The 14476-nt window shown below is 47.0% G+C and overlaps 1 protein-coding gene across 1 annotated transcript; it reads right to left on the bottom strand.

Annotated features, from left to right (window-relative positions):
* Positions 1-624: 624 nt before the first annotated feature.
* Positions 625-8179, bottom strand: LOC142592699 (uncharacterized). Its single transcript, XM_075704276.1, has 2 exons — positions 6336-8179; positions 625-5004 (listed from the first exon to the last, which is right to left on the bottom strand). The coding sequence occupies exon 1, from the start codon at positions 8058-8060 to the stop codon at positions 6546-6548; it is 1515 nt and encodes a 504-aa protein (XP_075560391.1). The 5' UTR covers positions 8061-8179; the 3' UTR covers positions 625-5004; positions 6336-6545.
* Between the last annotated feature and the right edge of the window lie 6297 nt (positions 8180-14476).

Raw genomic sequence — 14476 nt, 5'->3', positions numbered from 1 at the left:
CTGCCTATTATAGTGATTTCAAATGTTGTCAAGCAGACACCCAAGGCGGGAAAGCCTCACCACTTAATCAGAGCGGCAGCGCAGGTAGGACTTTAAACTTTCGTTTTCAGCTCGCTTCGGCGCTTCCGAAGCAGATGACGCGGCCGCTGTATTCACGTGATCCCTCATGCCACGTCACGCCGACGGTGGTGCCAGCTTTTCCAGTGGTGGAGCTCGCCCTCAATAGTATTCCTTCGGCGTGAAGTGAGGGCCGCAAACGCGTAGTGATGGCGCCGATCGGATAGCGACAGTCCGATGCACTACAGCCACTCCGCTCGTCTGCTGCCTTGCAGAGGGGCACGATGTCGCAGCTTGACATGTTACCAATCGCTGGATTTGTGGTCAACAACGCAACAAGGGTGATCCATGGTGCTTGCGAAAAGAATGTTAGAGACCAACACAGACTGCGTAGCTTACATCAACACAGAGTTCATTGTAACACAGGCAGATGACAGTTGCTGTGTGCCGGAAGTGCTTGAGTGTAGTGATAAATTATCCTTCTGCATCCTCTTTGTGTTACTTTCTTATTTATAGAAAAAAATTAACATTGCAACTATAACGAACAACATTTCTTCACCGTGAGAGAGGGAGTGTGAACTTTATTGAGAACAGCAGTTTAGTCGTCTGGGCCACGATGGGACGTCGAGGTCTCGCCTCTTCGCCGCATCGTAGGCCTGCTGGGTAGCCCAGAGTTGGTCGTCGAGATGGGAGCTGGCAGGGCGGCGTGCCATCTCGACGAGAGGATCACGGGACTAAGGTCGGCGTATCGATGTTTGCACTCCCATAGCATGTGGGGGAGTGTTGCTGATTGAGTTTTACAGATCTTGCACATGTGGCTTAGGTAGCTGTCGGGATATACAATGTGATAGCGTATGAGGGAGGGTTATGTATCGGTCTATAACAGGCGAAGGGTGGTTGACTGTGCTCCGTTTATCTTGCGGTGAGGGGTGAGAAAGGTTCTTCTTTCGAGGCAAAATAATTTTACAATGTCGTTGTATCTTGTAATTGACTATGAAGTTGGAAATGACGATGATGAGCCCTGGGCAGCCAATCGGGGCGCCCGCTTTACTGGAGTCGTATGGTCACCTCGCGTCACTTGGTCAGGGGCGGCTGAAAACGCGGGGAGTGGCGTGCTTCGATTGGTAGCGACGTACATTTTTAAAGCCATATAATAAATTAGACGCTTTGCGTGGAGCGCTTAGATCCGCCAATGAACGATCAGAAGCACTTACCCCAACAACTCAACGTTTGTACCAAGTCGTGAAAATCGTTGCCGGGTCCCTTTAAGTAAATCTCTCTGCCTCCCTTGACTGCGTCTTGTTAGTAATCTTGTGGACGTGATGCAAGCCTACGTGGTATGGTGTTCAATGTAAGACGCTAGTTATTTAGTACAAAGCTGTTTATCTTAATTTTTAAATTGAAGCTTTCTTTGCCGCTTCTTTAGAGTTTCTTACTGCTGCTGCTGACTTGCCATTTAGCTATTGCGGAATACGTGAGTCACACTGAAAGTAATGCCGTCATAACACCGTCGTCGTCGTACCGTTGTCAGTCTTGCTGGCTCCTGGCCACATTATTTTACAATGGGCCTGTATTGAACGTAGTCTGAACAAACACAGGATATATACAGAATTAAGGTGGCAAAATTTGCCAGTACCTGACATACAACAAACACCGGATATAATTTGAATTCAGGCAGCCCGATTGCCCGACACCAGACAGTTTAAAGAAACAAAGAATATAGCGTGGTTTCAGGCGCCGCCACGGTACGAGTCGTAGTGCCAACAAGCACCCGATATAGCGCGAATAAAGCGGCCCGATTGCCCGGTACCGGATATAGTGCAAACAAGCACCGGACATGGCCCGTGCATTACCTGTCACGGCGGCGACTAACGCACGCGAGCGCGGACGTGAGGTCCAGCTCCAACGTCATGTGTCCAACGTCACACGGTCGTTGTCATGCCGTCGACGTCCTTTCATAGCCTTCATTCCATTGGGATTATTCTTTTGCTGTCACGCCATCTTTCCTCCGTTTCCCCGTTGTAGCTGTCACTGCGTTCTTACATCGTCGTCGCCACACCGCCATCTTGGAGCCGTCGTCCCGTAGTAATTAGTTCATTGTTGTCATGCCATTGTTTCGTCGTGTCGGCATTACGGGGTTGCGGCCATGCCATTGTGGTCGTTCCATCATCGCCATCTGGTGTCGCTTACCCCGCCGTGGTTACTTAGTAGCTACGGTGTTGGGTTGCTAAGCACGAGGTCGCGGGATCGAATCCCGGCCACAGCGGCCGCATTTCAATGGGGGCGAAATGCGAACACACCCGTGTACTTAGGTTTAGGAGCACGTCAAAGAACTTCAGGTGGTCGAAATTATTCCGAATTGCCTCACTACGGCCTGCCCCATAATCAGATCGTGGTTTTGGCATGTCATGCTGCGCAATTTAATTTAATTTAATCACCCGGTGTTGGCGGTTCCACCGTGGAAATAAATGGCGGAAATGAAGCACATGACAAGTTCATATTTGACAGCAGTGAAGCCTAATCTAAAGTTCTAGGGCTAATTACGGGCTTTGAAATTGGTTAGAGCGAATGTAGGCACATCCTCACGGTGTCCTTAGAACGAAACGTGACACCCATTTGAAACTTACGGGAGTTTGGGGCTATGTTATGGAGGTTACGTACGGTCACCATTTAAAATGTGTGGTTTGATTACAGGCCCTGGATCACTGTTGGCGCAGCTGCCCGAAAGAAACGATGTCGCTGGAGATGCAGCGGTGCGACTCGGCATGATCGCACAAGCTCTGTGTATGCATGCGTTCCCATACAACATTAGTCGATGTTTTCACGTAATCACGAGCATGCTCGCAAGCATTGTCAATTTAGTTAGGTGCGTCAATCGGCAACAGTTATGATCATTGCACACATTGCGACCTACATAGAAGGTTTAACTACGTTTTCTCTATTGCCTGCTGCGTATGTGTACTGGGGGATTGTCTGCGAAATTCACGCGCATAAGGTTGTCCAAGCGCCTGGTTCGAGAATAAGCGCCGTCTCTTCAGAAGTGAAATCAGATGTTTCCGCGCCCTGCCCATTTAGCCTTCGCTGTGTATACACGCTCGAAAGACTCTCCTGTCAATATTTTGTCACTTGGCCGCGGAGCTGTCACTCCTGTCTTTGTGGCTCGTTTATCTCTATTTGCTCTTCGCGCCGTATCTAGAAAAGTCGTCCAGGCATCAATCGCATCGCTTACGAGAATGCTTGAGTGTCACGTGGCTCATACTCCATTTTATCACGGACCGTAAGGAAATCAACTCGTTGAGGGGGGGGGGGGACATCGCGTCACAGAGCCAGCCTTCGTGAGGCAAGTCTCCTTGAAGAAATCCTCTTTGCTTTTTCACCCCCACCAAGTCTGCCAAACACGTGACCCTGGCCGGCGGACTCGACCCAGTGCGCTTGGTTCGCGTTAGGTTTTAATCGACGAGCATTTGTTGGGGCGTCTTCCCAGCTGCTCCGTGCACACTTTCTCTCGATATTTTGGCACAACTTCAGCCGTTTATATTCTAACGCATACAGTTGTGTCTTCTGTGGGGTGTGCGAGTTAGGCGGCCGCAAGTTGATCTTGCACGCGTTGTCCTTTCGCGTTGTCAGAGCTGTACTCACGCAGGGCGCTGAGCGCGACTAGCGTGACGGTAGAAAGCACTAAAACTTACCGGTACACGATCACGTGCTGGGCCGATTCTCTTGGTTTCAACAGTGTAATGTAGCATAATGTAGTGTACCGCAATGATACGTCCGGGACATTTTTTTCCTTCATGCGTTCCACACATTTCAGGCAACGTTTCAAATTCTGGACAGACTTCTCTTGCTGTTCGCATTCGCGACAAAAAGATAGTATGTCACATAGATGTCAGAATAGTTACATAAGTTATGATAACTATATGATATAAGTTGTAATATTGGAAAAGATATGAGTATAATGCCATGTAGTTCAAAGCAACATTAAGGCTTATACTTTGATGTCACAAAATATGACGTAAATATTACTTGGAAGATGTCGCACATGTAGGCCTATTTAGCATCGAACGAGTCGAGCGACACATTTCTGTATAGCAGGATCTAAAAATGGCAAGCCGTACAAGCCGTATAGTGGGAGTACAAAGGCGCACAACCCTAAGCCAACGTCCACACATCTTTAGTTGAAATATGTGCAGCATACTCAGCTATGGGACTCTATGTAAGTAAATTTTGTGCAGAAGGGTGATTTGTGAAAAAATGCGCTGCGTTATAGATTTGAAGTCACATTTGATAGCGCACATTTCACGCGTGATTTGCGCACTATTCGGATATGACTTAGAAGTAGGTGGCTTCGTATTTTTTCCCGCGCACGGGCACGGTGATAGTGTATAAAGGTGAGAGCCCATAATGTGGATAAAAAAAATTGGTATGTGTGTGTGTTCAAGTACGCGCAAATGCCCTAAAATAACAGCCACACGCAACACGCGCACACACTATGCGTGGGAGTCAGTGATCAGGCACGCCTGTTCGGGTGAGGCCGATTCTGTGTTCCGTCGACGAGCAGTAATGTCTGAATTCTGGGTTTTTACGTGCCAAACCCACGATTTGATTATGAGGCACCCCATAGTGGAGGACTGCGGAATAATTTTGAGCACCAGAGAATCTTTAACGTGCCCCCAATGCGCGGGACACGGGAGTTTTTTGCACTTCGCCCCTACATGGAAATGCTGCCGCCGTGGCCGGAATTCGATTTCGCGACCTTGTGCTTAGCAGCGCAACACCATAGCCACTAAGTCACCGCTGTGGGTCCTGCTATTCTGCTAGTCACGCTGCGCGACTAGATGAAGCAGCGTGACAGGCCGGCGGGATAGCCAGGGTGAGTGGCAAACCTTCGGCCTGTCTAGCTCCCGTGTGGCCACCTTCTGCGCCGTGAAGTCGGGACTCGTACACTTCCTGGAAAATGAAGTGATGCTGGCTCACATAAAACTATTCTCGTAAATTATTTAGGGCTCTCTTAGAATTGAAAGAACTTTAAGAACTGCCGTAGCGTTCACTAACTGGAAGTACTAGACTGATACAATAAATCGCAATTAAACTCGCCAGCAGACAAGACGAGTGTCTCCCAAGTGTAGCATGGGCAGTACAATAACACTGTGAGCATGAAACGGCGACATCACGAACTGATGGGGAAAAAGAAAACAGGAAGCCTTTAACTAAGGATACCGATTTTTATGCTTCACAAATACAGGAGGTTAGAACACTGCCCTTTCGGCAATCTGTTGAAGTTCGCCTCAGTACACCGTCCTTAGTGAATGGGCAGCGTTTTCCAAAGTTATATTACAGAACGTCTGACGAGTTCTAAATTTTGGTTCTGAACGTCGAAGGGGTACTTCCTTAATTCTGGTTCCAAACACAGCAGTGTTTTGCCAGGCAGGACCAAAACACTGCTATAGTGCAGCTCTAAGTGTTCAGGACCACTTAGTGGCCTGACCAGTTTTGGTCGGGAAGAAAACACTGCTGTACCGCAGCGCTAAGTGGCGTAAATGGGCAGGCTATTAAAAGGAAGTAGCCTCGTCACGTTGTCATTATTGCCGAATGAGCAGCCCTCAAAATTCCTGGGTACGAAAATTATAATGTCACGACCGCTTAAGCGTTCTTGCCTCAGAAAACTCATTTTATAACTCTGCATTTTCTTATTATGGAGAATGTTCTGATCGATCAGCTTCTGTTGCTTTAGCTCGACCGCAGAGAGTCTATGCACATGGCGCTTCCAGCTCAGACATCTTGCTCAGATAAAGTGCATGCTCAGAGACGGGATGAACAAGACATGCCGTTACCAGTGTAATTTATTTGTTCGCGAAACGATTTATTTGTCTGATGGGGTTTCTTTTCGCAAGGAAGCACAAGGGCTGTAAGACACGTGACCACACGAACGTTCTTTTTGTAAACCGTCGCCATCGCCATACGATAACTGCGTCCAAGTATCGAACCCGCGTCCTCGTGCTAATTAGCCGAACGCCTTAACGACTGCGCCACAGAAGCAACTCATAGCCAAGTGCCCTTTTTTGTAGAGATTGCGTGGTCGTATGAGAGAGTAAGTTTTACTCCCTTGTATAGATGGAATCTCGTTTTTGGGCCTGTTATTTTTGTACGGGCACCTTTCAAAATGTGACGGATACTGCAAGTCCTATACACGTCAACAACTTAACTTGGCACGGTAAGTTCACGATCATGTTGGGTCGTAACCACACACCGCTGTGCTGCAGGAGCCGAGTTCGACTTACGGCTGCTCGAGGTCTGAGAGCTGCGCGCATTCCTGTACTTGAGCTCTGGAGAATTTTCCGATAGGCCAGCTGTATGTCCTGCTCCTCTGGCCGAGCGCAGCAGACTGGAGAAGCTGTCAGCGAAAAGTCATGAGCAGAAGCAAACACGGGGGACGTAGTCGCAGTTCCACCAACTTTACATAAGCATTTTTTTAAAAGTCGTGCCTTCAGCTACTCGACGATGAAGCGGATCCTAAATGCGTTCTTGTAGACGAAGCCGCCTTCCACCATCTGTTGCGCCGCCACACACTGTTCAACACCGATCGCGAAGTTCTCCGCCGTTTTGGGACGTTCGATGCGAAGTCTGTGCGCTCGCGGTAATTTCTCGACGTTCACGTGGTCTTCGAGCGTGAACAAGATGTCCCGCTGCTCGTACCTGGCGTGCATCAACAGAAACGAGCACCTGCGTCGGAAAGGCCACTCGAGCGATTCGTCGTCGGGGCCCTTCTGAATCTTGACGTAGAGCGCCAGGAAGCGGGCCGGGTAGTTGAGGAACTTGAACTTGCCCTCAAGTCTCAGCCGGTAACCACGCTCGCCCACCGTCAGCACCTCGCTCTTGAACTCCGGCCACGGCGGGTTGCGGTACTTCCTGAATGGTCGGATGTCCCACTCGTACGTCAGTAGGGACTGCTTGATTGGCTCGGGCGGTGCTTCGCTTACGGCAAGAATTGACTTTGGTTTCAAGCTTACCGGCTCAGGGTTGCCGTCGGTTGTTTCGCACCCGGAAGCCGAGGAGTGATACGCCGAGTCAGGCACCCAGCTGTGAAGGGAATCTTCACTTTTCTGAGAAGAGGCCATCTGCTCGAAGAATGGCCATTCGTCTGTCGGGTCAGTCTGCGTCGAGTCTGTCTTAGTCACGAGTAGCAGCGCAGTGTGCAAGTCTGCAGCGGTGACAACATTGTTAACAGCAGGCCCCAAAGTCCTGGGAAAGAAGGTTGTTAGGGCGTCGTCAATACGCGTTGAGAATACCATTGGTTCCAAGTTCATTTTGATCTGGTTCATCTGAGTCGTGTCTGATGTTGTTTCAGCATGTCTCGAAGAGGCTGCCTCGCTTCCAACTCGAAGCACGTCGGTGACGTCACTGCTCCCCTGTGTCCTGTTCTCAACCGCACTCACTTTCCTCATAGTGCGGTTGATGAAGTTGGTAATGTTATTACGGGCCGCAGACAGGCACTTGTCTGCGTCATCGTCAAAGGCAGTGGCCGAGAGGAATGCGTTCTCCGAGGTCAGGATGCCGACACCGCATCCCTCGCGGAGATGAACCAACACATTCACCCTGGCAACGGGCTTTGCGCAGCAGCCACAGTAGACTACGTGGTAGTCACACTCGCGGTAGTAGTGCTCGATCATTTCGGACATGCGGCCGACATAGGTGCATCCGAATGCCCTGTTGAGACAGTAGGACTTGCGCGAGCCTACGTACCCTTCGGACGCGGAATCCCAGCTTACGCTTACGTTTCGGAACTCCTTGTCGTCGAACGGGCAGACGGCAACAGGCGAGTTGCGCATCAGCTCGTTCATGCAGGCAGTGCAGAAGACGTGGCGGCAGCCTAGGCTGAAGGCAACGTCGGGAATGACGCTGCAGACGCTGCATACGCGCTGGTTGGGCATCGGGTTGAGGAAGTCGATGCGCTTCCTGTCCGCCTTAGGCGAGAAGCCAACGCAGGTGTATCGATGGGCCGCCATTGCGCCAACTGCTGCGTGTTTCGCAGCTGTGACTTGTGTGAAAGCGAGCACAAAAAGAAAAATACAGTCCCGGCTATCGCTGTCCAATATATGGGCTACAGAAGTGGGTCTAGATTAAGGTCGTAACCGAGGAGACGACGATAACACGGCGCTGCGAATGTGGCGGCTGTCTCAACGCGTCGTAAGGAGATAAAATTGCATCGATGACGCAGTTCTCGGGTAAAGCTCGGGCATGTTTGTTTGCGCTGCCCGCAAATCGTGTTTGGTTTCGCACGCGCTAAGTGGCGTATATGGAACGACACAAAAGCAGAAAAGCGCTGAATGCGTCTGGGGCGCGTGTGATAGGCCTGCAAGGCATGTCGCTACTGGCCATACGGAAGGGCAACTAGCGTAATAGAGTGTTCTTGCGAAGACTGCCCAAAATTAAAAGAAGACAGCGCATTCATGCTAAGAATTATATTAAAGTGAAAAATGATTATCGAGAACGGCGGATGTCGGGAAACAGTTTATGAGTTCTAATTTTCGCACAGATTGTTTAATTAGACAAAATATTCAATTTTTAGGGCAATTACGTGGCTACTAACAAAAGAAAGTATTGTAGCTACTGATGAGGTCATTTCACATAATGTTTCACATAGCGCGAAAAGTCCTTTTCATAGCTGCTTCATCACGAGGAAGTTAATTATGTTTTCTTCGCGGGACAAACGAACCGCATAGATGACTCATTTGAGGAGAACGTTTCCTGTATAGAGGAAACGTTAGCTGTTGACGTGTTCTGACTTCTCTTGGTCTGCGCTATAGAAAAGAAGAACCATCATTCTTTTTAATTTACGCGTGGTTATCGTGGCTGGTGGCGTGCCTTCGATTTCACTGTGACGTCGGCACTGCAGAACATTGGTCATCATAATCATGGGCAAGCTAGACGTTGACTAGCTGGTCACACAAGAGGCGCGATCATCACTTTGTGGGGAGTGGCTGGCTTACGCGAAAGAAATAAGAGAAAAACAAATTAGTTTATCTAAACAGAAGGACTTGACACGATGTGCCTTGAACCAAAACTCTAAACAAGGATGTCTATACAATATATATATATATATATATATGTACATACATACACAGATACATGAATAAGAGGCAGAGTTTTAGCCGAATGTATACTAATAGTAACCATAAGGAGGTATATATATGCAAATAGGAACAGAGCGTATAATGGGCAACAAAGCAATGCACATCTGACACCAATGAGGAGACAAAAAAAAGATAAAAGAATTGCCAAGCTTTCACATGTACAGTGCTCTGAAAATAAACGAAACCAAGGGCAACAGTGCTGCAATTTCTAAATGAACAGTGCGAGATATTCATTAAAACTTTAATTGCCGCAAGGGTAACGAGATTAAGGGTACTCATAAAATTCTTCTATAGAGGCTGATTGAAGGACTGGAGCAAGGTTTGGGTACGGGCTAGTTGGTATTCCATGGTATCAAACGCCACTTACAGTGCATACATAGACGAGGGACAAAATGTGTCCCTTCACCCTTCAGCGCCTGTCTTCGTCGTCCTTTTTGGTCCCTCGTCTATGTATGCGCTGTAAGTGACGATTGATACCATTAAGCACTGGGGCGGGTAGGAAACTGAAATAATTCAGGAACATTTTTCGGCGTTGGAATTGTTATTTATGGGCACTTCTTAAGGCGCGAGAAGTGTAGTTTTACGTGAAGATCAGTGTTTAAATTAAATCAGTTATGATGAAATTGATAGAAAAATTTTAGTGTCGCGGTTCTTCTACGTTCAGCAAGCTTATGAAGTTGAAGATCATTCAACGTATTATTGACCGAATCTGTATGTCTCTATCTCGATAGCATGAATCTGGCCGCTCTCCTCTGGACTGTTTGAATCTTGTCTATAAAACAGTCCTGGTACACATTCTAAATAGCGCTCGCATACTCCAACGAGGGAGGCAAAATGGTTAGATATGCGGTTAACCTCGCCTTCAGAGTAGCAAGCTTCAACTTATTTCTGAGAAGACATAATTATCCCTCAGCTTTTGAGCAAATGTCCTTAACGTGTGTTTTGCAGTTTAAGTCATAAGATAATGTTGCGCCAAGGTATTTAAAAGAGTTGACTTGTGCGAAAGGATGTCCCTCAATATCATAGTTAAATGCGAACATGTTTTTAGTTCTCTTAGTGAGCCGCATGTACAATTTCTTCTTGAGGTTAATTTTGATTTTGTTCGCGCACCAAGCCGCGTCAACATGCACCCCAGAATTTTATGCGATTTGGGTCTTGCAGCCTATCAGATGTGAGTAAATTAAACAATCATTCGCAAATAAACGTACGAGTATAATAGGAAGAATTGTGTCTGAGAAATCATTCATGCAGCACAATAGCAGAACTGGACCCAAAATGGAACCGTGAGCGACACCTGAAGTTAACGCCAGAACAGTTGGTTCTCCGTAATTCACTTCCACGAATTGCGTTCTGTTGGGCTGGTGCATTTTTATCCATTAACAATTTTGAGGTTAACTCTCCAATTTAAAGTTTTACGATCAGTCCTCCGTAAGGAACAAGGTCGTGTGCCTTAGACATGTCAAGGCAAATTGCGTCGATTTGTCCTCTTTCGTTGAAAGATTTCGCAAAGTCATGGACTGTTTCTCGGAGCTGAGTAACCGTCCACAGTTTCCGTCCATAAGCATGCTGTTTGGGAAACGAAGATTAGAACCTTGACGGTAATGAAATAGGCTTCTTTATATAGGTTCAGAAATCTTACAATTACATGTAACGGAAATTCGTCTGTAGGTTTCAATTTTGTGTTTATATCCAAATTTGAAAACACGTACGACTCGAGCAATCAGCCAGTCATATCCTAATTTCTGTTGCTGAAGTGACGCATTAAAAATTACCAATAAGTACATTGTGAGCCATTCTGCGTACTGGCTTAACAATGTATTGGGAATAAAATCTGGAACACCAGATTTTTTTAATGTCGATGTCAAGAAGAAATTATTCCCTGATGAAATTTAAATATACAATCTGTGAATCTAGATTTTAGTAGAAAGCTAGTTCTCCGGCTTTGTGCAAGTATCCATAATGCGTTGAGTCTGCGTGTTCAAAAAATGTTTAAGATAAAAGCTGTTTTACAGCTTGTAGAGTTTTTGTCGCAAAAGAATACATATGTTCACATAAAAAATACGAAATCTTGTCTGTTTCGGGGAGAACACCACATCCACTCTACTATTGAGGGTGAAACGCCCGTATAACGCCCACAATAAAGTGCGGTATGCAGTGTCTCCACCCATCTCTCACCCCGAACTCGCTCACGAAAACTTTGTCTTTAAATTATATAAATTTGAGATTGAGTCGCCTTCAAACTATTTAAACAAAACAATTGGGAATCGATGTAAGCGAACGTTGTTATGCTGTTCGCTTTGATTAGCCAAAATAACGGTGATGTTGACGAAGAATGTACCCATCCTTCAGCGTTTTGTCCAGTACAAGAGTATTGATTTCAAGTTAAACATGGTCTTCTGTGTATCACGGCTGTTCCTCTGCGTAGTACGCAGAACACAAAGATAAACAGGTTTGCTTGAGGCTTTGTTGTACGCCATGGGTAACAATTTCTTAGAGGGTTGAGCTCTATCGCTGCCTTGCATGGCACTTGACATCATGGCAGAAGAGTTAAACAGAAATTGAAATATGGGGATGCATGGGCAAATAACCATGATCGAATTATGGGGCATGCCATAGTGGCGGACTCGGCATTAAATTTTACACCCTGTTATTCTTCAACGTGCAACCTAAGAGCAGTTTCGTATTTGTATTTCACTGCCGTTAAAATGTGACTTCCAACGTCGGGATTGAACTCGCAACCTTGAGCAATGGCATAGCCGCCGTGCCACCGCTGGAGGCACAAAATGGTTGATTTGACATGCGACCGCTTCCGTAGTCTCACATAGAATCTAAAGCGGTTTAATGCGGCTTTCCGTCTACACGTCCAGCGTCAGTAGTTTGCTTCGCGAACTTGTGTGGTGTTTATTTTTCACCAATAGCCGAAGCGTACCAAACCGCACCTTCAGTTTGCCTTCAACCGCTGTTTTCCGGCCTTCTCGCGTAATCATGTCCCTCTCGCGCCCTCTCCCACCGCGTGGGAAGTGCGGACGTGGCAAGGCTTATTCACTCGTTTCGAGACTCCGTTAGTTCTATTCTTCTCGCTCCTTACAAAAGTCATTCTCCCTCTTGATTTTAGCCATTCCAGGCCTCATCCCCCCCCTCCCCCGCCTTTCTCTACAGTTCTTTATAACCCCCTCCGGACTTGAATGAATGAATGTTGATTCTGACAGGAAAATAGAGCGAATCTCTCTCAAAGAGGCTGAGAAAAAGCTACGAATGTCTAAGTGTCAGTCCCCTTCCCCTACCCGTTCCCAGTGCACAAATCGCCCAAGCATACAGGATAAGCATGGCGCATGAAGTGGATACACAAAGTGGCACGTTAGTATGAAGATGCGCGCTGCAGTTCTGGCAATTCATTTGAGGGGGGTCACGAGTGATTACAACAGTCAAGAGGCTTACGTAGCGACACACAGGGAGCTCAAAAGAGCATCGTGCACACGCTACGCGATGGAACGGTCCATACGACTTTCTCGCTTCGAATTTCTTTTCTGTCACTTTCCTGCCTTGTGCATAAACGCTCTGACCCTATCCTCAAAGCTTTGTGCAAGAATGTGCAGTGGTGGCGTCAGGAAAGCCGGAATGTCAAAAAAAAGTTTCGCTTTAATAAATTAGTTACATTCTCTAACGGCCGAAATCTCACAGAGGATCTTTCGGCACAGAAGACCTATACTTAATGCCCTCTACGCCAATACGCCGTTGGACCATTAGGGTAACAGAAGGGGTACCAAGAGAAGGGAAGCGCGGTAGAGGACGGCAGAAGACTAGATGGAGTGACGAAATTAGGAAATTTGCGGGTGCTATTTGGAATCAGTTGGCGCAGGACAGGGGTAATTTGAGATCGCAGGGAGAGGCCTTCGTCCTGCAGTGGACATGAATAGGCTGATGATGATGATGATGATGACGACGCCACTTTAGCATGTGGATGCTTCTCTGCAACAACGAGTGGCCTGGTAATCAACTCGTAGTTTCGCCATAAAGAAACCTAAATATACTAACAAATTGGTACACGAGTCGTTATACATCAAATTGCGGGAAAATCTCTAAAGTAAGGCAGTGTGAAGACATAAGTTATTCCCAAAAATAGTGCAATCCATAACTGTGTGCTGATCAAATAGATAATGAAGCCAAAAACCATGAGTTAAAGCTGTGCAGGAGGAACGTAAGACTACTAAATTCTTTTTCTACACTACGTTATGGACAGCGCCGTGTTGGAGAATCCAAGATCAGTTTGATCTGAAGCCCTGCTCTTTCATTGGGTTTGGCGAATCGACGGGTAAAAAATTTTGCAAAGACGCATCTCATGAATGCCGATGTTAATACTATAAGCATGGAAGAAATAACACGCCGTTCTGACGCCACTGAAGCGCGTCATACACGAGGCGCGTACGCAGCCTGAATGCATTCTGGCGCTTCCCCTCTGGACAGCCTCTGCCAACTCGTGGCACTGCCACGAATGGCGCGTGTGGTGTATGCATTGCTACACATCCAGACGAGATGGTCCTAATAGATCTGACGCAGGTGAGATAAGCCCCAAGAAGGGAGAAAATACAAAGGATTTTTTGTTATTGAAGAAATACACAAAAATGGTAATGCATATCAAGACACTCATGTTGGCGTCAAGGGGTTTTAATGTAGAGGGGCACACTCTCGGTCACTTCAGCTCGCGTGAGAGAGTTTCGTTGAATACAGAGTCAGCAATCCAAGACGTTCTAAAATTGATTCCTTCAAGAGCGCACGCACTCTTGACAAATTTAGAGTTGCCCCAAGTGGAGTCAGAGAGCATCAGGGTAGATAGAAGATACTGAGTGACCCAAGATGATGACCCGGTTGGTTTCGACCCCGCTTCTCTCCTTGCAGCAGCCTGGGAGACGTTGGCGGGAAAATGGTTAAACAACTCCGTCTGACATTGTCCTGAAACTGCGTGGAGTAGCTCATGGATGCTAAGTGCCTTCATGTGGTGGCTACAGCATCTCGCAATAGAAACATTATATCCGCTCAAATTAACATACATTTGATGGTTAAACTAAGTACATGTAAAACAGAGGCGGAAAGCTGACATATATGCCAACATAATTTTGTTGTCTTAGTCCTAGTTAGTTAAAAAGATGTAAGGCTATGAGTATAAAATCCTTGCTATATTATGGGAGGCAGTGAGTTGAGCGATCCCTGATGGGTAGCTTGTGGCATCTATGGCGCACCACATAACATTTGAGCTCAATTTGCCGCCGGTGTTAGGGGGCGTCCAGGTT

The sequence above is a fragment of the Dermacentor variabilis genome, chromosome 9, assembly GCF_050947875.1.
Source record: "Dermacentor variabilis isolate Ectoservices chromosome 9, ASM5094787v1, whole genome shotgun sequence".
Lineage (NCBI taxonomy): Eukaryota > Metazoa > Arthropoda > Arachnida > Ixodida > Ixodidae > Dermacentor > Dermacentor variabilis.
Note: the sequence above shows the minus strand (reverse complement) of the source record. Positions and strands in the feature narration are given on the sequence as shown.

Bases quoted from the DNA above. Each gene is read 5' to 3' on its own strand.
- LOC142592699 (XM_075704276.1), bottom strand. From the start codon at position 8,060: ATGGCGGCCCATCGATACACCTGCGTTGGCTTCTCGCCTAAGGCGGAC.